The sequence below is a fragment of the Carya illinoinensis genome, chromosome 9 (genome assembly GCF_018687715.1).
Source record: "Carya illinoinensis cultivar Pawnee chromosome 9, C.illinoinensisPawnee_v1, whole genome shotgun sequence".
Lineage (NCBI taxonomy): Eukaryota > Viridiplantae > Streptophyta > Magnoliopsida > Fagales > Juglandaceae > Carya > Carya illinoinensis.
This window is the reverse complement of record NC_056760.1, coordinates 43,134,328-43,155,385: the sequence shown is the minus strand read 5'-3', so window position 1 is coordinate 43,155,385 and position 21,058 is coordinate 43,134,328. Positions and strand designations below refer to the sequence as shown.

General features: G+C 33.4%; 1 protein-coding gene across 1 annotated transcript; it reads right to left on the bottom strand.

Moving 5' to 3' along the window:
* Positions 1-9,032: 9,032 nt before the first annotated feature.
* LOC122275415 (transcription factor SCREAM2-like) lies at positions 9,033-10,810 on the bottom strand. The gene is made up of 4 exons (XM_043084459.1): positions 10,570-10,810; positions 10,242-10,367; positions 9,967-10,140; positions 9,033-9,492 (listed from the first exon to the last, which is right to left on the bottom strand). Exons 1-4 carry the CDS (start codon positions 10,645-10,647, stop codon positions 9,394-9,396), a joined length of 477 nt encoding a protein of 158 aa, XP_042940393.1. The 5' UTR covers positions 10,648-10,810; the 3' UTR covers positions 9,033-9,393.
* Between the last annotated feature and the right edge of the window lie 10,248 nt (positions 10,811-21,058).

Here is a 21,058-nt window from a genome sequence, read left to right as displayed (position 1 = left end):
CAAACACAAAATTAGTGTGGTGCAATGTGCCTACGTCACAAAATTATATTGAGAAATCATAAAATATACTTGTGGTGAAATCTTATTGTTCATAACACTCAAGGCATACTAAACTATTCATTAAGTATATATTTATACTGTCACACGTTAAAAATTTTAATTTTTATACTTGTACATTATTCGCTAGAATGAAGTGTCGAGTGTATCTCAAATAAAATCTCTATCAAATACTCGCTCGAACTATTTGTCGAGCAAGACTCAAACAAACTCTCTCCTTGAACTTCACTCGAATCACCTGTCACTTAAATATCGTGCAAATTTTCTACTTTGACACTTTTTCTGGGTACAAATATTGTCAAAAATTTATTAGTCCAAACTTAGACTCCATGATTCAAGCCTATGTGAAAATTTATCAAAAAATTATAACGCATCATTATTGAGTCAAATCATCTAATCGAACGAAATACCAACAAAATCAGACTCCACAAATTAACCCAACACCACGCAGCCAATATGTCTGCATGTATATATATGCTGACCCCACACGCTTATATAATATATCCTTTCAAGTAGCTAGCTAGCTAGCTAGCTAGGTAGTGGACCCATTAATACATCAATATGACAGAAACCCACCTCTCTTGATCTAGAATTATTACTAATTCAAACATGGGTTGTATTTGTCAAAGGAATACATAGCGTGATTTAGCTGCACGGACCACATGATGCAGATTGGAAGGGTACGTAATGGGAAAATGTTAAAGGGATAAAGCCGATAGCTTGGTTGTCATTCACTGATAATTAATGCCTCTCAAATTCATGCATGGCGTGTATATATATGCTGGACTTCGATATATAAATAATATATATATTTTTATATATATTCACGAGTAGAATTAAACTACAAATTAACGAGCAGTAAGCACCGGATCGAAGGCAAACTAGAATTATATATATATATATATATATATATCATTTTCTATATATTTATGATCGGTCCAAATCAAAGTTACGTACTATATAATATATTATTAATTAATTAATAATGATCTGATCTCTGATCACGAGTAATGAAAAACTTGACAAAAATTTAAAAATGTTAATTTTGGGGATTACTTGTGATCAATATCGATCGATCTCTACAAAACATTAAAGTATAACGAGCTTAATTTAATTTGTTACAAAATTTGCATAACCAACAATTAAATTAATTATAAGTATCCGATTGTTCACAGCTCTTTGAGTACTTAATTCATATATAATCGCTTCCCGCCCCGGCCCATCCGATCGCGATCAATTAATCATGAATGAAATTAAATATTCATTTACGTACCATTCGGTGATATTAACTATTACTGATGTATATAGTTGTCAAATCATGAAAGCGAATCAAAATTAAATAGATCATATATAAAGTTTTAAATTAGAATATTATTAATTTTCAATAGTCAGCTCAATGGACATATATTCAAACTTAGACGGCTAAGAAATTAAATTGATTAAGACCGATATTATTATATATACGGCGGTACGGTGCTCGCCAGCTACTTGATAATTAGCATGCATGTAATTTCCTTCTCCTTCCGCTTAAAGTTATACCGAGTACGTAGAATTTTAATAGTTAGAAAATTAGGAATATCTTAATTAAAAATAATAGGAGAAATGTCCCTCTTCATATTAAATATTCTTATTATATATCCTCGATTTCATATTACATGATTAATTTCTATTTAAGTGGAAAATATATATAACTTATATAAAATTTGACACATAAATTTAAAGATAACAATTTATTATAGACCGGATAAAGTACTCATGATTTTCCTAGAGGCAGGTTAGTTTGGCGTGTGACCCACTTCTCTTCTATTATTGACCTTTATATGATTTCCATTGTGTATATAATAATACCGGCGTCTCTTGCTTTTTTTGACTTCGAACGCGCGTGAATCGAGCTACTTTTATAAAGCATCACGTCGACGACAAGATTATTCCATGCAAGCACTTAATTTGCACGTCTTGATCATTGACTTCAACACCATCACGCATATAAGTGTGAAATCGTATTAACAAGTCGTGTTCGTATCATATCAAAATATATATATTATACTATACAGTTTAATCCTAACCCGATTCATTAAAATTATCGTATCAAAATCTCAAATCCTAACACGACCCATTAACATAACGGGTCGTGTTATGTTAACCCATTTTGACCCATTAATGAATATTATAAAATACGTTAATACGATACAATACGACCCGTTTCAAACTGTTTATGTAAATGAGTTGAATAGACCCGAAATTAATCAGTTTGACCTAATTAAATTTAACATAATTTTATATAAATTTTAAAATCACAATATTTATAAAAACTATAAAACTAATTATAAGTCCAAAATTATAATTCAAACAATAAAAATATCGAAATTGAAATTCTAATAGTTTTACTTTTAGGTATAAGGGTATAATTGTAATTTAAACTTTCTTAACGTGTCATAACGGGTTGACTCGGTATCAACCTGTTAAACAATTATATTTTAACGGGTCAATCCGTTTTGACCCGAACCCGTTAAGACTAAACCCTAACCCGCTATTATCGTATTATGTTTGTATTGAGTTAACGGGTCATATAACATATTACCACCTTTAATCATGCATATCTATATCCATGCATTAAACACGCTAAAGTGAGCCAAGTAGGTCGAAACTAATTAACTATTTTTAAATGATTTCATTATTATTTAGAAACAAATCAATACTATTTATAAATTATTTATTATTATTCATATTCCATACACTATTTTACTACTATCTACCGATGATATGGGATACTTTTAACATCCAAATGGAATACTTTAACCGCACAAATAGTTTATATTTACTGTAAAATGAATAGTATTTATTTAGTGTAAAATATGGATTATTTTGATCATTTCACAACTCACATAATGTAAAAGGACTAAAATATAATTTTATAATCTATACTAAATGAATACTATTCCTTTTCAAGTGAAATGAAGATCATTCTATTCCGTTTACAAAACATGTGATCATTCATTTTTAAGTTATGTTTAAATATTAAGGTTAGTGATTTAAGATGATCTGTAAATAGTAATAAAAAAGTAATTTGCTAATAGTAGTGCATTTGTTTTTGTATGTGGTCAAACTACGTACTTCAGTTAAAAAACACAACCTTATAATTGGACTTTTACGCATGGAGAAATATTGTAATGAAAATTTCATTTAGAATATGCAAATCATGAATATTACAATGCATGGTCTCGCTCAGCACGTACTAGCTAGCTATGTATAGGTCATTATGAATATTATATGGGCCAGAGATAGGTTCACTTTTGGCGTGAAAAACATGGATGATGCCATAAAAAGAAGCTGCAATAGTAAGTAATTAAAAATATTTCAAATTGGAAGATCATACATGAATATCATAGTGTCTGTGACTCTCTTCATGACAATATTTGAATGCACAAGTCTTTGACAATGAATTCTCCGCAATTACATTAGGCACAATATGATAGTTCCAAGGTATAATATGATAGTTCCAAGAGTATGAGAATAATTCAACGAAAAAAATTTTCAGTCCAAAGGTTTCAAGAATATGAATGCGGCCGGGGTTTGGAAATTTGGAGTTATGGGTTAGTTTTGTGATATATAAAATTAGAAATGAACGATAGAAATATATATATATATATATATATATATGAAAAATTTTATATACTATATTATTATTTTATTTTTATCCTATTAAATAAGATGTGGCATATTTATTATTATTAAATAATCATTTATTAGATGCTTCTTTATCATCAAATAATGATGAATATGTCACATCTTATTTAATTAAATGAAAGTAAAATAACAGTATGGTATATAGAATTACTCTAATATAACTTACTTACTAAAACAATTATTAAGCTATTAATCGTACATGATGATTTTCATAACTACATTTACAAAAAAAATCATAAAATAGATAAGCAATATTCATATATAATTACTAATTATAAACACATTCAACACATTGGCACTTTTCAAAATATCCAATCAAGATATATATATATAGGATTATAGTCAATAATAAAATTGATCTGGATAACTAAATATATAACCTACAATAAAACAGATAAGGGTACGTACGTAATGAAGCCTTTTTTATAATTATTTATACGATCACTATTAAAATGACGATATTTATGTAAAGCAGTATTATTTTTATAAGTTACTTAACAAAATTTTCCCTCATTTAAAATTAACAAAATTATATAAAAGACTGTAAAAATAAAATAAAATAATAAAAAATATATATTATTATTTATTTCTATTTTCTAAAACGTTTTTAATTGGGTCAGCTTAGCTAATTTGACTGATCAAACTCTATCATACTTTAGACTGTGTTTGGGTGTTGAGGTATCCTCGACATTTCTCAATTTTTTTCACTACTATCCATTACTTTATTATTATTTTTCACTTATTTTTACTACTATTTCTTATTTTTTATCTATTTTTTATTATTATTTATTACTTTATTATTACTTTTCACCTACTTTTTACTATTATTTACAACTTTCATCAACACTTCTCAACTCTTTAATATCGTGGTGCATTGGTGTCGTCAAATTAAGATAAATAAGAAAGAATGGAATTAAAGAAAATAAATATATGAAAAGATGTGTCTATTACACACTTTTTTTCTTTTTTTTAACAAACATAATTCTATTTAAAAATCTTTACACCATTCACTATTCACGAATATTAATTCTAATATTATATTGGATACTTGTCTTTCTATTTTTCTCTTGGACTCAACTTGTTTTTCTATTTTTCTCTTGGACTCGGTACTTTATAAACTGCAGTTGAAACCGCGAGATTTTACAATTTGTTTATGGGTCGATAATCAAAACACAGATGAAACTTTAAGTCCAAAAGTAAAAGCCCTACATTATTTTCTCCTTTAGATGGATCTCATTGGGCTTCAAGGGAACCCAATTAATAGCTGGCCAGCTCAGAGAGTAACTAATAATGTTACTGGGCTGGACCGAGCCTATCCCGACTCATCTTAAGATATATAGACGCCTGCACCTAATGGACCCATTACCCAGCTGCCATACTTCTTGGGCTTCGAACTTTCAAATTGGCTGCTTGTATTCTTATCTGGAGCGAGTACTGAACTTGTGTCATCCAACTGCAAGGCATACTAAATATTAAAAGAAAATTGATTAGTGAATAATTAAAAAACTACAATCATTCACATTAAAATATTATGAAAAGATTATAATTAAAAAAATTATTATTTCTTCTCGTTAAAATCCTTCGTTTTAAAATATATATTCTACAGCACTTTTCATGACTTTTTTATATGGTCGTCTCATACTGAAAACATGCCATGAATGAGATTGAGCATAAAGTCTAAACCACTTTTACTTTAAGGTGGAGTGAAAAGTCAACATTTCAGATAATAAATTAAGCTCGACACTAAAGAATTACTTCTCTCCATCAGTCACGCGGCATGAATCACACAAACACGAACGAACACATCAAACTCCTGGGCCCTCTTTGCTTAGGCTAAAAAGAGTAATCGTATTCCAGAGTCCAGACCCTTTTTTCTGTTATTACTTAAAAAGTAATGATCAAAACTTAATTATATGCTAATTAACCAATTCAAGTTTTGTTATGTATAAGTAAATTCGCGTACTAATTTATGTATTAATTCTGATATTTTTATATTTAAAATTTAAATACACATTATTTTTATTAAGATCTGACTTTCTGACTAATTACATTGATGAATGTGCGTATTGATACATATAATCGTTTATAACCATATTTTTCTTAACCACGATTAATTAATTATTCTTCCTTGGTTCATGAACTTTAATGACCATACAAAAAAATTAAAAATTAAAAAATAATGATCGATGTCGATCCATATATAGCTAATCAAAGTTTCTCTCTTAATCAACAGGCAGGAGTCATCAGCGATGGCCCCATTCAATGCTGCAATTAGCTAGCTTTTGAATTATAGACAAACATGAGATCATGACGTTAATTATTGAATATCAGTAATAATCAGCAACGTCACGTACGCGCTTTGAATTCTGTTCCCCTTGACTCCATCATGTATCGATCTGAGTGCATGCTGGTCATGATCATCATTTAAACATTAAATAATATTGCAGATCAACACTGGATTCCAAAGAAGCATTTATTCAAAGTTACCAAAAGAAATAATTATTATTTGCAGTAATAATTGGGATGTTTTATCTATGCAGGTAATCTATATATATATATATATATATATGTTTTATCTATGCAGGTAATCTATATATATATATATATATATGCACACACATAAATATCATATATATAAAAATAAAAGAAGTCATAATTCTCATACAAGATACAACTAGCTAGTGAAAATTACATGTCAACTATGTCTTAATTAACTGCTTATTAATGTTTCTATATATATATAATATATATATATATATAGAGAGAGAGAGAGAGAGAGAGAGAGAGAGAGAGAGAGAGAGAGAGAGAGAGAGTAATATTATTTTAATTTATATTAAGTTTTATCATCTTTATTTACCTTAGTTAATTTACGTACCAAAAGTAATATTCTTGTTTAATTGACTTTGGGGGCGTGAGTCAGTACCTTTCATATAGAAATGATGATGACCGGGAGGTTGAGATCAAGATTCCAATCATGTCATCCAGTTGATTGACTTCGTATATATCCATGCAACACGGTATGTAGCACGTGGACTAGTACTTGTGCTAGCCTGCTCGCTCTTGCGCACAAATAATAATTTCAGAACTGATAGATACAGTCGGTACATATAAGTGAAATGTAAACGGTTATACACGAAATAAATAAATTTTTATGTAGATTTTATATTAATTTTTTTTAAATGATTATATGCTGCTTGCATAACTATGACTGTAAATATCATTTTTCTAATAATTTAGATGCTGATGACGGTTTTAGCTAGCTTCTTAGGCCCATTATATATATATAGTCATGACATATTTTCAGTTTAGTATTACTAAATATAGATTTATCTAATTTCTTTCATAAAAATTATGCAAAATTTACTTATAGTAAGATTATAAATATTATTTTATTTTACATCAACTAGATTCTATCTAAAAGAAATAAATTAGATGCGTGATCATGATTGTAGATATCTATTAAGAGTAATGTTATATATATGCCGTGCAATCGCTTTAAAAAAAAAAATAAGGTCTACAATTAATTAGTTTTTTTTTTTATGTGGGTCTCGTATTGATTTATATTTTTCAAAGAGATTGTGTGACGCTTGCATAACTACGACTGCAAATATTATCATTTTTCATCTATTTCTAACATAGTAGAATTTGCTCCAACATACGTAGGTTCGTTTCTGGACCATATAAGATTGAATTTACAAATGATATATTGCAATATAAATTCAAAATGTCACAATGGATCGGTTTCTTGGGGAAAGAGATATATATGCATGTTACTTGGTTTTAAATTAGGTAAAACTCAAGGGTTCGACGTTTATCGCGTGGAAGAGAATGATTAATCGTGTATGGTGGCCCAGAAAAGCTAGAGAATTCAACCAAATTCAAAAGAATATGACTTATATGGTGGCGTAGGTACTTCATGTTATTAACAATGTGCTTCACAAAGCTTCAATTATTGAATAGGTAGAAGAGTAGCGATCTCATGGGCCACAAAGTCGCAATGCTAGACTTTATGAGTACCATTTCTCATGGGATATAATAAATTAAGCAGGAAAGGATCGAGAAGAAAATAAAAGTCTTGGATCAATATCAGTCATGATGCTGATCGGTCTATTGATATTGAAACATGCACGATCAGTTTGTGTTGCCAGCTTTCCAGAAAATGGGGTGACATTACACACGTATCAGTATTGTGACTATAACTTTAGTTATGGGTATCAAAAAGTTCTTTTCGGCGCACACCTCATTGGTCACCACATTGTGCTTGGTAATCTCCGTTTCAATCATGAAATTAGCTATTTTATCTTCCAAATTGTTAATTTAAGTTATTTTTTCTTTTATTGTAATATTTTGCTGCTAGGTTTAGAGATGGTCTTGATTTCGATTTAAGCCAGATTTCTTGTGAGAATCTTATTTTATTATGTATTTTTTTCATTTGGCAATAATTAAAATTCAGAATTTCGATTTTTTGTAACTGTTTGAGCCCAACTTGTAGGTTTTAGAATTAGTTTTTCGAGTTTTAGAATAAACCATATTCTTAGAATTTTCTGTGTTTCATATTTTCTTAGTCTCAATTCATACTTTATGTTGATTAACTAGCTGTCAAATAATTCTTATTATACCAACCCACGTCAGTGAATCAAAAAATTTTAAATCATATTAAAAGATATATAGATAAAAGTGAATGCCACATGTGAGAAGTATATATATTTTAAAGGGTCAAACCAAAAAGACAAGAAAAATCCGCCTTGGCGCAATTTAAAGGGGCCGGAGCCCTTACACGACTTAATAATTATCTATTTGCAATTTGGTTAATTATTAATTTGTGATTAAAAAGATCATTTTGATAGTCTTTCATAACATGCAGTAGCTAGTAATAGCAATATATATGTATATATATATATATCTATATATTATGTCTTCTATATGATGATGGGAGATGTATTTTAGTTACACACACACTGCATGCTCATGTAATTAAATTAATTCTCAGTCTGTAAACGAAAGTATCCCATCCTTACATATTTGTTCCCTAGCTTCATCATCATTCAAATTAAGTGTGTATATCTTATAAACGACACAAGCTTCGAGCCCATGCAGTACGTACGTACGTAGCTGCATACTTTTCTACTCATGACTACCGAACGAGAAAACAATTAAACAAACATTCTTTGGTTCAAAAAGTTGAAACCGATCGAATAATTAAGGATTCTTCAACCCGACATTTTTTTTTTTTAACAAGCTATATATATTATATATCTTTTGGATTACCTGCAATTGAGTATTATAGCTATATATAACCATGAAGTTAAGGATCCCAAAACTATATATATATGCCTTTAATTTTAGCAATAAAAAGGCATACTAGGTTTCTTCACCATCAATGCCCAGAGTGATTTTAATTTAGCTCAGGCATGAAATTAAATACAAAAGTTTCTGGGGCTTTTGGCTTAATTTGCTGGTGTTTTGACAGTACTACTGGTTGAAAACTTAGGATCAACGATGCCCATGGGCAATTTTGCTTTAGCTAGGCAGAAGATCGATCGAAGATCGATCTTAAAGCTTCGATCCCTAGCTAGCTGGGTGGATAAATTGAACTTTCAGGCACTACACGCAGAGGGGAGAAGAGGAAGAAATACGATTATGGGCTTATTAATCTTGCCCACTGCTTTCACTCCAGTTCTTGATAGCTTCCAGCACTGCTTGCTGCACCACTTGAGCATCCAAGCCATGAAGGTGTTCTGGATTATTCTGCAAAATCAAAGAATATCTTGTTCATCAATTTAATGTTACAGACGATGATGGGGTACCTCATAAGATTATCGCGCGTGTGTGTGTGTGTGTGGAGTTTGCTAGCAGTCATCTAAATACAAAAATGAGCGAAAAGGAAAATAAGAAAAAGAAAAAACCTATGCCAACCACTCTTTGTTGTGTAAGTAGTACATATATGCAGAAAACCTGAAATGTGGGGCTCAAACCATTTTTGTACAATCCACACGTGATGTTCCCGGTCCTTTTTTTTTTTTACCTTTCCAGACTCAAATAAATTGAATACAAACTACAAAACCGCAGCAGTTATCAGACACATATAACTGATATGTGTGTGTCCCTAGCGCTAGGTTGATATATAGAAAATCAAAAAAGTACCGAGTCATGAATTCATTCTGTTTATATATTATCCCACAGAGATCGATCACTTGGAAAAAGAAATTCTTAATTCCTTACTTCTCCTCCAACTGCTTCAAGCTGGAAAACGTCTGAACAAGAAACCCTAGCATCGTGCACATCAAGACCCAGTTTCTCGAAGGATTCCAGTATCGATACGAGCAAACCGGGACAATTTTTTCCCGAGAACACGTTAATAAGGAAACCCCTTTCTAGGGTTTCCACTGTAACTTGCTGAAAGTACAATAAAGTAGTTAGCAGAGGTTATTTTTATTAATTTGGTAGAGCAGTACTAGAATTCAGGAAAGATGGATTGAATTGAATAGGATATGCACCGCAGGCAATGGAGTTTGCGCACTCGAACTTTGTGAAGTTTCAGCATCTTTATTCAGTCTTTCGACTTTTCTCTTCAACTCCTTTATATATTTGGATGCATCTACTATAATTGAAGCATTGTTCCTCTGCCAAAGACTAAAATTTCAGTCAAGAACACAAACACATACACAACAAAATGGGGAATAATCATAGATCATAAGGTGGGTTATCGGATCCGATCGAGGAGGTGACAACCATATGGCGAGAGGTTTTGAGACTTTGAAAAGAGTAGATATTAAAAACCAAAGGAAAACTTCTAGTAAATAGCAATTGGTAAATGCTAATTACAGCACTAGAGTTGGTGGCAGCACGAAGCTGTTGCAACTTCTCATTCAACGCTGCTCTTTTACGCTCCCTAGAACCCATGCTTTCTTCTGCTGGCCTCTTATAATATTGACCTCTACTATGTTCTGTTTTCTCTTCCTTATTCTTCTCTTTGCTAGCCTCTTATGTTTGCCGTGTGCTTTGGGTGCCTTTTAAAGAGGAGATGAGCTCTCAAACCTATACGATTCCTTGTTTGTTTCTTGCATGAGTACCTGATTCATTTCCCCACCAAAAAAAGAAAAATTATACTTTATCGAAGTGATATACGAAATTGACCTCTGTTTCTTCAAAATTTTCTTACGCGGATATGCCACTTCTTTTTTTAAAAAAATAGAATCACATAATATATTTTGGCTGATAATTATAGTTGACAAAAAGATAAAATATCTGTGACACGAAGGTGAAACTCAAAATTTTATACATGATTAATGAGGAAAAATATAAGGAAAATGAGGAAACAAAAACCAAATTAATTAAGATCTAGTGGAATAATATAAGGTGAAACTCATTTTAAACAACTCTCTCTCTCTCTCTCTCTCTCTCTCTAAAAAAGTAAAACTTCGAATCTGAAGAATGTTGGGATGATCCCAGATCTCCATCTTAATTTAAAAGTTCTAGCGATCGACAACCAATACTAGTCTAGCTAGTTTATACCTAATGATTGGTCATACAACTTTTTTCCTCTTTCTTGTACAAGAGAAAACACGAAATTGTTCTTCCGTTCACAATTTGGTCAGTCATGATAAAGTTGACCTTGATGATCTGTACTAATGGGGACCGTATGAAATATATTATATATATATATATGTATGAAGAGCCTATATATATATATGCGAATCTAACTTTAATATTATTGATAATGCATGGGTATGTACGTTGAGAATCGAGATATTACTTCTATGACCTATTCTAAAAATGAAAATGCTTGTATGGCCTACATAGGGGCCAATATTATAATTTAGGAGCTCATCGAGAAATTTCAGCAGTTGATTGAGCTTAGGGATACGTTAATTAATCAAAGCACCTCTCCGATAGGGATTGATCTTACATTCTCCTGGAAAGCCAACATTAATTATTACATTCATGATCAATATAATCAACCCACGCATAATCATTTTTAAAATTTCAAGCTAGCTAGCTTCGTCCGGCACGAAATTAAGCGCTTGATCATTATCATCATGGTCGATCATCCCCATATATATTTGCATAATCATCTTATATATATAACTACGTAATATAAATATATGCATGCTTTGAGGGCATTTCAGCGAAAAGGTAGGCATGGTAGGTGAGATATATAATGTATATTGAGTTTGCAATATTAGAGAGAGGGACAAAACGGTGACGGCGAGAGAGAGAGACAGAGTGCGTGAGCAAGATCAGCCCCGTGAGAAGTGTTTTGGAGGGATTGACAGCTAAACTACCTTTGACGCTTCCTTCGCTGCTTTCGATGCCTCTCTTCTCTGAACCCCAGAACTCCCATGTCTCCTCACGTGCAGATTCCTTCTCTTAAAAACGCGTTTATTTAAGCCTGCAGCAACAAATATTAAACCCCCCCCCCCCCCCCCCCCCCCCCCCCCCCAAACCCTCTCTCTGAACGTCGACCCTCGACACGCATATCAAAGTAAGGCAGCAATATTGCAACAACCCTAGCGGCAGTGCTTCCAACTGTGCAGTAACATTTTGGCCGTTGTTTTATAGATAGGAATGACACTCGGTTCCAATGAAGTTTTGTTTTGTTTTTTGAAAGCAAGGCGACAAAGTTGACTGTACTTGGATGTGATATCGATAGATAGTAACATAGCTAGTGAGCTGTACGTACGTGTGGCTTAAAACTATTCAATAGAATATAAAAATGCATCATGCATCATTTTTCAAAAAAAATATGTGCGAAAAGTGGCAAAATTGAAGATGTTGACCTGTGGCTCTGTGCAGGTTCTATATATGTATATATATAGGAGAGAGAAAGATATCTGAATGTGCTACCATGCAACCCGAATATATGTTGGTGATAATCATTAGGAGAAGAAATTAAATATGCATCCATGGGGATTATGTCCAGCATTCCAAAAATAATTTAACCCAGATGGATTCATGATAAAGAGCTAGCTAGCATTTAATATGTCAATTGCATCTCTCAAACATCATCTCCATTGTATAAAAACAAACCACAGTGTACCCACCTATTCACATGTGTGCCCATTAATCATCACAACAAAACAATCCACCGGAAACATAACCAGCTCTGAGCTGCTTGTCTCCTGCATGCCCTAGTTTCAATTTTATTCTTCCTAGCTAGGTTATATATATTAGAGTTCCTGGTGCTCTGTTGCCTTTATTCCCTTTATAATTATGCATAAGACAAGGAAATATTAGAAACTCGTTGTTTGAATATATGTTTCCTACAGAAAGATATTGAGGAGGAACACCATTATTAAACTCAACTTTTATACCACGCACTGAACTATAATTTTATCCTCATTCATAACAGGAGTTGTACTACCTCTGCATCTTAATTAGCTAGCTAGATTTGTATCGAATTCTTAATGGCGAAAGTGCCGCTAGGCTCACTAATTAAGCCACCATACCGGCCTTCTCTCCTAGCCTAATATTATTAGGCTTGAAATCAACAAGATCAGTACTAGTACTATATTTTTCTAAATTAATATATTATATATCCCCTGCCAATCGGCCACTTCCAATCAAAACCATGATCTATATATACACAATGTCATCGACAGCTTCGTGTGTATGCCAAAATCCATGCAGGCCTTGCACTTCATGAAGGAACTGGTAGCAACGAAACTGGTGGGTGACGAAAATTATGTCGTGCGGCGGTGGGCGACGGATCTTGTGTCATGTGGTAGTCTAAAATTTGTGAGGGGCTCAAACTTTCGATTAAGGCAATTTGTGTTTTTGCATAAATTTTGATTATCCAGTGTAATGATCTTAATGTGATTTGTGTCAAATCACTGGCGTGGCGGACTATGATTGGAGGTTGTTAAAGCCTTAGCAACAAACGGAGCGGTGCAAAGCGGAACTCTATACAATATGCTTGATTAATTTCACCGTGAATCTTGATCATAATCAGTTTAAGGAGTTTCTTCCAAATCCAAGCAATTATTAGAATCACCCAGATGTTACTTGATCTATGCAAACATCTCATGTTCTTTACTAGATATGCCAAATGGATTGGCCCTAGTGCTCGGTACAAATTATACGCCATACATGATGCTGATCATTGCTGAGTATTTTGCTATCTCGCTCCAGCACTCCACGACTCCACCTTCATTAAATGGCCACCCTCCTTCCATCCTCCTAATTAAGCCACTTTTGCACCATCATATATATGCTTAAGACCACTAGTACCCTTCCATAATAAAGACCTTATAAAGGTCTGTTCAACCACCTTTTTAGGATCTTAAAAAGGATAATCATGGAGGACCAAAACGATTGGACGCCGGCATAAAAAAGATAAGTTTCAAGTCCAAGCTGTACGTAGTACTCTTGGAACGAGAGATAATCATTTCCATCAAATCTATAAAATCTGAATTTTCTTTTGTTCTTTTTTAATCGTTAAGGAATATCCCTTGGTTATGTGTACGCGTTTTACACATCAATTAACGCACTGAATTACCCAAGAAATGTTGAATTTTCCACCTAACTTTTGCAACAACCCATTATATAATATAAGTATATATATATTTACACGCACGCACGCACGCATACACTGCATGTACGTCTATATAATCTTAACTTATATACCAGTTACAATGCATGTACTTATATATAGATATTACAGCTAATTAATCATTCGTGTGTTGAAAATGAATGGACATGCAAAACTCTATACCGAACCCAGAACTACTTTCTTCCCACTTTTACAAACGAGTGAGATGCATGGCCCCATGTCTGATGCATTATGCGTTTGGATCATGCAGAAGGAGCTATTATTTGAAGAATAATCAGCAACACGTGCTTTACTTTTCCCCTTGACTAGATGTAATGATTAAGTGCCTGGCATGTTTGTAGCAACCTTGATTTAGTTTGTAGCTTTTCAAAAAAGAAATTCCTATACATATCTTACTATCCTCGATGAAGAACTCTATAATTGGACAACAACATTAATGGTCTAGCTAGGAACCTCGAGTACAGTCAGAACTGAGAGTGGCAACATGGTGTTTAATTATCAGTGAGATCATGTACAGCAGTAAATGTATTAGGTAATTAAACAACCAAAGAAACTTACTAGTACGCAACAAGAAAACCTAAGAACATTTTTTAATATATTAACGATTTATTAATTCACTCGGCATCTTAAGCGGAAATGTTTTTTTGTTTGGGTCTTTTGAAAAAGTAACAGTACTGTCTGCGAGAAAGTGGAGAATTAATGGTACTACAAAAGTATGGCCATGCATAAGCAGTAAGTTAATCAAACTATTTCACTGAAAATACAACTTATTAAGAAATTAAAGACAGTGTAAGCATAGTTCAAATGATCGATGAAGTAATTCATGTGATAACATTCACCTACTTCCTTAATATTTATTAATAATCCTCACCCATTCCTCGATATATAGAGATTGAGGTTTTCAACCCCATTTCAAATTAATTAGTTCATCTTGCTTTAAACAATTTCGGAAATTTTCCTATTATTCTTTCTACGATTTGATTGTTCTCTAGCTGACTCCTAGAATGTCCTGAAAAATTAAATTTTATTTATCAGTTGTAGCTGATCATGACAAGAAACTGATCGATCAAAAAACCCCATTTATCTGTTATGTATGGCCACTAATATTAAATATTTATTCGGGAAAATGAAGAATGTCTGCCGCCAGCTAGGGTTAGGGGGAAATATAATATTGTAGAGAGCATGATTAAATTTCCAATCAGACAATACGTACGGATGTTAATACAAATAGTGCCAGATTTGGAAACGTGTCTCGTGACAATCCCTTATATTTAAAATATAAATAAATTCTTTTCTATGCTTTTCCTGCATATATGAGATCCAATGCTTCAAATTTAGATAGAGGGGCAGTACGTACTAATTCAAAACTAACCTAGCTATCTGCCACCAACGTCGACAGATAGCTAGGTTAGTTTTGAATTCAAAACCTTCACCAGTTATTGTCTATAAAAGACGATGATGGTTTGAAGTCTAATATATATCTATAATATATTTAGATATAAGCTCAAGAAAAAGTACTTGATCTACTTTCTTCTTACAAGTCATACATGTGAGTGATGGCAGATCATTTTCACTGTTATATATATATATATATATACACACACACACACACTACTTTGTTCTTACAAGTCATACATGTGAGTGATGGCAGATCATTTTCACTTTTATATATACATATATATATATACACACACTTTTGCCTTAGAGATCAAGATATATACTTTATAGGTCGGGACTAAATAGATATAAACGCTGAAAGAACAGTAGTAGTACCGATGAAAGGGGATACGTTCACGTAGTGTTTTCTCGGTACTGTTGCAGATCAGAATGCTAGAAAGACTGTTGCAGAGACGACGTTGGGGGGAAAGATCAGAGTACCAGGGGATAGACGACAATACTGTAGATAAAAAGGGTCACAAATTATTTTAAGTACGTGCCCTAAAGTTCGCATCAACTGGCCAAGCTTTTCGAAACAATCGCTGGTGGTATATATGCAGACAAGATCAGACCGCAAGGACGTGGCAAACCATACTCACCCTTACAATCTCTCTGACAGCTAGAATTTTTTTTCCGCTTAAACCTTTATATATTCAGTCCACTTATTCATGAATTGACGCTCAAAATTAATTGCTACACCTACAAATAGATTATATAGAAATAATTTTGTGATTGTTAAATTTATTTTACAATAAAAAATTTATGAAATAAGCCAGCACTGCTAGGACCGTACGTAATATTCTAATCCTACCTAATTTAAGTGGGAATCACCCGCAATGAAACTTTAGTTAAATCCCAGCATATATATATGTGTGTGTACCCTATTTTGAAACGTAGCTCGTACCATCAAGAAATAGAGCATCTCAGAGTTCATTTTTTTATCGTTTATGAGTCAGCCCTACCCCACGAACAAAGTGAATCCAACTTTTTGGTATTAGGGGCCATATTCCTGAGTAATAATAATTATTAAGGTAGGCAGTCTTCTGTTATTTGATTAGGACAATATTATTGGAATCGTGGGGTCTCTAGCTAGTCTGTGACAACTGATGTTTAAGTCATTGGGGGTCCAGGCAGACATGCCACTCCTCTGTCGGGACGTGAGACTAGTGACATTTAAGGTTCACGGGCTAAGGTTCAAATTACGAAACACAACAATTGCATCTAAAATTGTGTAAAGAGAAAGGGAGAAAAATTATATATGATAGGAAAAACTCATTGGAGCAGATTGTACGATGTGCATGGCGCTCTTTGTCCTTTTTCCTCACATGTTGGATAGCCAGCAACATGCAGATCAGACGAGAACAACCTGCAAAGTACTGCATGCAGATAGCACAAGGATATCGAAGTAATCCGGTCCTTTAATCAAAGAGCATTTTGCACAAGACGTTTTCGACATGGGGCCGTCGGACAGCTAAGATTTTAACTTTGGACTTGCTAGATGTTCAATTGCCCCACAAAATAGGAGCTAGCCTTGAGCTAGAGATCCTCTCTCTGTGTTGAAAGGAATTAAGAAAGTGACATCAGTTCTTCTGGCCATGCATGATGACCCAATATGTTACCTATGGAAGTTGTCCATCATTCTATCAAACAGTAGTTTACAAAACGATAGGCCAAAACTCCTAGAAAATTGGCAGCAATATTTGGCCGGGTCCCTTCCTCGATCGAGGCCTTTCTGATTTTCTTTTATATTATTAGTTTTCAGTTTAGTTAACAATAGTTGTCAAATAAACGAATTATGATCATGAAGACCTTGACTAGAACTGTATAATTGGATCGATGCATTTTTCATGAGAATTGAATTAGCTCTTCACTCGATCTAGAAAGAATCTGATTTCTAGTGGGATCCACTCTGAATAAGTTGAGCCCCTAATCTATTACATTAGTATGTCCACATCGAGTATATCCTCTTTCGCATTGAGACATATAGAGAGCTCGTAATTTAAAAAATTAATTTTTCTATTTGTAAGCCAATGTGTAAAGTATATCCTCCATGCCATTAACATGGTAAAACTTGATTAGCAATAGAATTTTATAATTCAAATCTTTTACAAACTAAATCTTGTCATGTCAACGGTGTAAAGAGTACTATTGACAAATTAGCATACTTGTGTAGCAATTAGTTAGTTACTTTGTAAATATAGTTTACAATTTTTACTACACGTGTAAGCAACATTTATTTCCTTGTATACATATAAACTCTATACAAGTTTTGGTTCTCAATACACAGAATACCGCAATCTTGATTTCCAGAATATTCTTGCGAGCTCTCTCGTTCTTGTTTCTTGAATATTGTTGTGTTTTGGGTGATTGAATCATCCTGCAGTGTTTTCATACATGTTTATATATATATATATATATATATATTTAAGAAGAGCGAAGGTCACATGTCCATGAGTGACCTCCTATCGATTTTATTAAAAAAACCTTCACTTGTGGCGGAGGAATACCCTGAGAACAATCCAATACACCTGCGATATTACATCTCATATGCCAACAATTTTCAAAGCCAAAACCAATTCAAAAATTATTATAAGCGTAAATAAGGAAGCTCTCAACAATCCATTCGCAGCAAACCTTTAAGCATCCCGCTTCCAATCTCTGCTTTAGTAAACGACCAACAATTATTAAGAGCACCTTGTTTGGCAAGAAAATCCGTAACCATTTTAGCTTCTCTAAAAATATGGCAAATACTGCAATTCAAGGCATCAAACAACATTTTAATTTCTTCTCAAAACTTCCACAAATACCAAATGTTACACTCTCTGGCTTGGATCCATCCCACTAGAACTGCCGAATTCGATTCCACCATAACATTTCTAAGTCCCATATGGTGAGCCATGTGGAGGCCATCCAAAAGAGCATGTCCCTCAGTGACGTTATTGGATGCCACACCATAATGGGTTGCAAAACCCGCCATAGTTCGACCCTTATTATCTCGGAGAATGCCTCCCTCGCTAGCCATCCCAGGATTACTAAGAGAACTCCCATCAATATTTAACTTGACACCACTCCTTCTCGGTTTCTTCCAAGCAACAACCTTCGCACTTTTCTTTTTAACTGGAACAAATGGAACATTTAATTCTTTAAGAATTGCTAGATCTTGATGATGCATATGTGTAAATTTACGATCTCGAAGGAACAGATCTAACAAGGTTGTCTTCACCCACCGAACCACCCCTCGCCAATTAGTAATTTTATCATTCATTCGTGCAGCTCGCTACAACTCCCAAGTGATAATAATAGGTAAAAGCCCCTGGCACACACCTATTTGTGAAGCCACCGAAGCACTTAACCACTATATATTAATGATCCCCTTCCAATTTCGAATATGAGGTAGCTGAATGCCCAGAATACTTGCAAAATAATTTCAGCTTTTGGTGGCTAGCTCCCCATCACCTAAAACATGATAAACTGTTTCTTGTTTCGGAGACACACAACAGTTACATTTTGAGACCAAAGGGATCCCAAAATTAGCAATTAAGTCATCCACCGACAAGGCCTCTTTTTTTGCTCGCCAACAAACAAAGGACATTTTCTTAAGAATATACTTGTGCCATAGCCATTTATACCATAGACAAGTATCTCCATGCAACCTGATAACATGCCAGCAGATTTTGTCGAAAACACTGCATCCAAAAAAGGCCGCCAAACCAGAATATCCTTACCATTTCATAATGTTCCCGGCCAAGCTACAATTTTTTTTAACCAGCGACACAGGTAACAGGGCGGTTAACTTCTGCATATCCCAGCCCAACGGTGTACGTTCTCATATCAACAACCGGCAATTTTGTGTCGCCCACCACCTTTTGTGAATCAGCTAGTGCCCCGTCCCCCAGCCAATTATCGAACCAGAAATTTGCCTCTCCATTTTGAATCAACTTGCAAGTATTTCTAGCCACCATTGACATAACAGACAAAATTTGGTCATTGTTGATGGCTTCCTCTTCTGCATCACTTACTATCAATCTCACAGAAGATTCTTCAAGTCCATATTTTCTCCACAATGGAGACAATCCTGGGATTGTTTCTCAGTTATTGGATGGAGATAACTATCATTCTTAGAGTCATATATGAGGATGGCTCTAAAAGCAAGGAATAAAGTGGTTTTTATTGATCACTGTAATCTCGGTTTGCCTTCTGATCCTGTGCAATGCTTGGTTTTGATGTAATGATATGGTATTCTCATGGATTCTCAATTCCATCTCGAAGAAAATAGCATCAAGTTGCAATATTTACATATATACAACTACTGCATTTTAGGCTTATCACAAAGAACGATTTTCACAATAGAATGGGCAACGAATTTTTCAACTACAAAACGATATTTCATCCTTGCTTCGAGAAGATATGTCTGTAAGTGATTACTATACTCAATTAAAGACTATGTGGGATGAATTGATGAACTTTAAAACTTTTCTAAATTGTGGATGTTGACCAAATTGCAATTGTGGTGTGTTGAAAGGAATTATCGAATCTCAGCAACAAAAGTATGTGATGAAATTTTGTTATGGGGCTTAATGAGACTCATTCTCATGTTAGAGCCTAAATATTCTTAATAGATCCCATGCCACCCATAAATAGGTTTTTCTTCTATTTTGCAAAAAGTACGTCATCGTAGCATTAACTCTCATAAAGATCCTAATTTGAAGTTTGCTACTTTGATTTCAACAAGACAATCATTTGATTGCGCTAGAAATCTGCACCAAGATCTAAATTATCTTCACAAAAATCAAAGCCTATTTGTAGTCATTGTGGAATGATGGGACACATGAAAGAAAAATGCTACAAATTACATGGGTATTCCCCTGGTTACAAGAATACAAAGCCTAGAGTAAATTATGTTTATGGTAATTCATCTGATATAATTTCATAAGATATACAAGTAAGTGAGATACCTCAACTACCTTTTACTCAAGACCAATGCTAGCAATTACTTTCTTTGCTTGAGATACATAATTCTACTGAAAAACCTTCCTTGACTCATTTAGTAGGTCCACATCTCAACCAAAGCCCCAATCATTTTTCAATCAATCATGTATATTTTTCTTTACTATGAATCTTAATCCTTCTTTGTTCTCAACCAAAGACTACCAATCAAATCTTAATGTTCCATGGATTATCAACACTGGAGCTACTAACCATATGGTTAGCTCAGTGTCATTTTTCTAATCTTACACTATTGCTAATTAAGCCTTTATCACATTTCTTAATGGACATAAAGTTTCCATTACACACACATGAGTTGTTAAAATTTCTAATTCCTTA

Excerpts from the sequence above, each read along its gene's own strand:
- LOC122275415 (XM_043084459.1), bottom strand. The coding sequence starts at position 10,647 with ATGGGTTCTAGGGAGCGTAAAAGAGCAGCGTTGAATGAGAAGTTGCAA. Across the intron at positions 10,368-10,569 it reads CTGCCACCAACTCTAGTGCT|AGGAACAATGCTTCAATTAT; the intron begins GTAATTAGCATT and ends AGTCTTTGGCAG. Across the intron at positions 10,141-10,241 it reads CGCAAACTCCATTGCCTGCG|CAAGTTACAGTGGAAACCCT; the intron begins GTGCATATCCTA and ends TTGTACTTTCAG.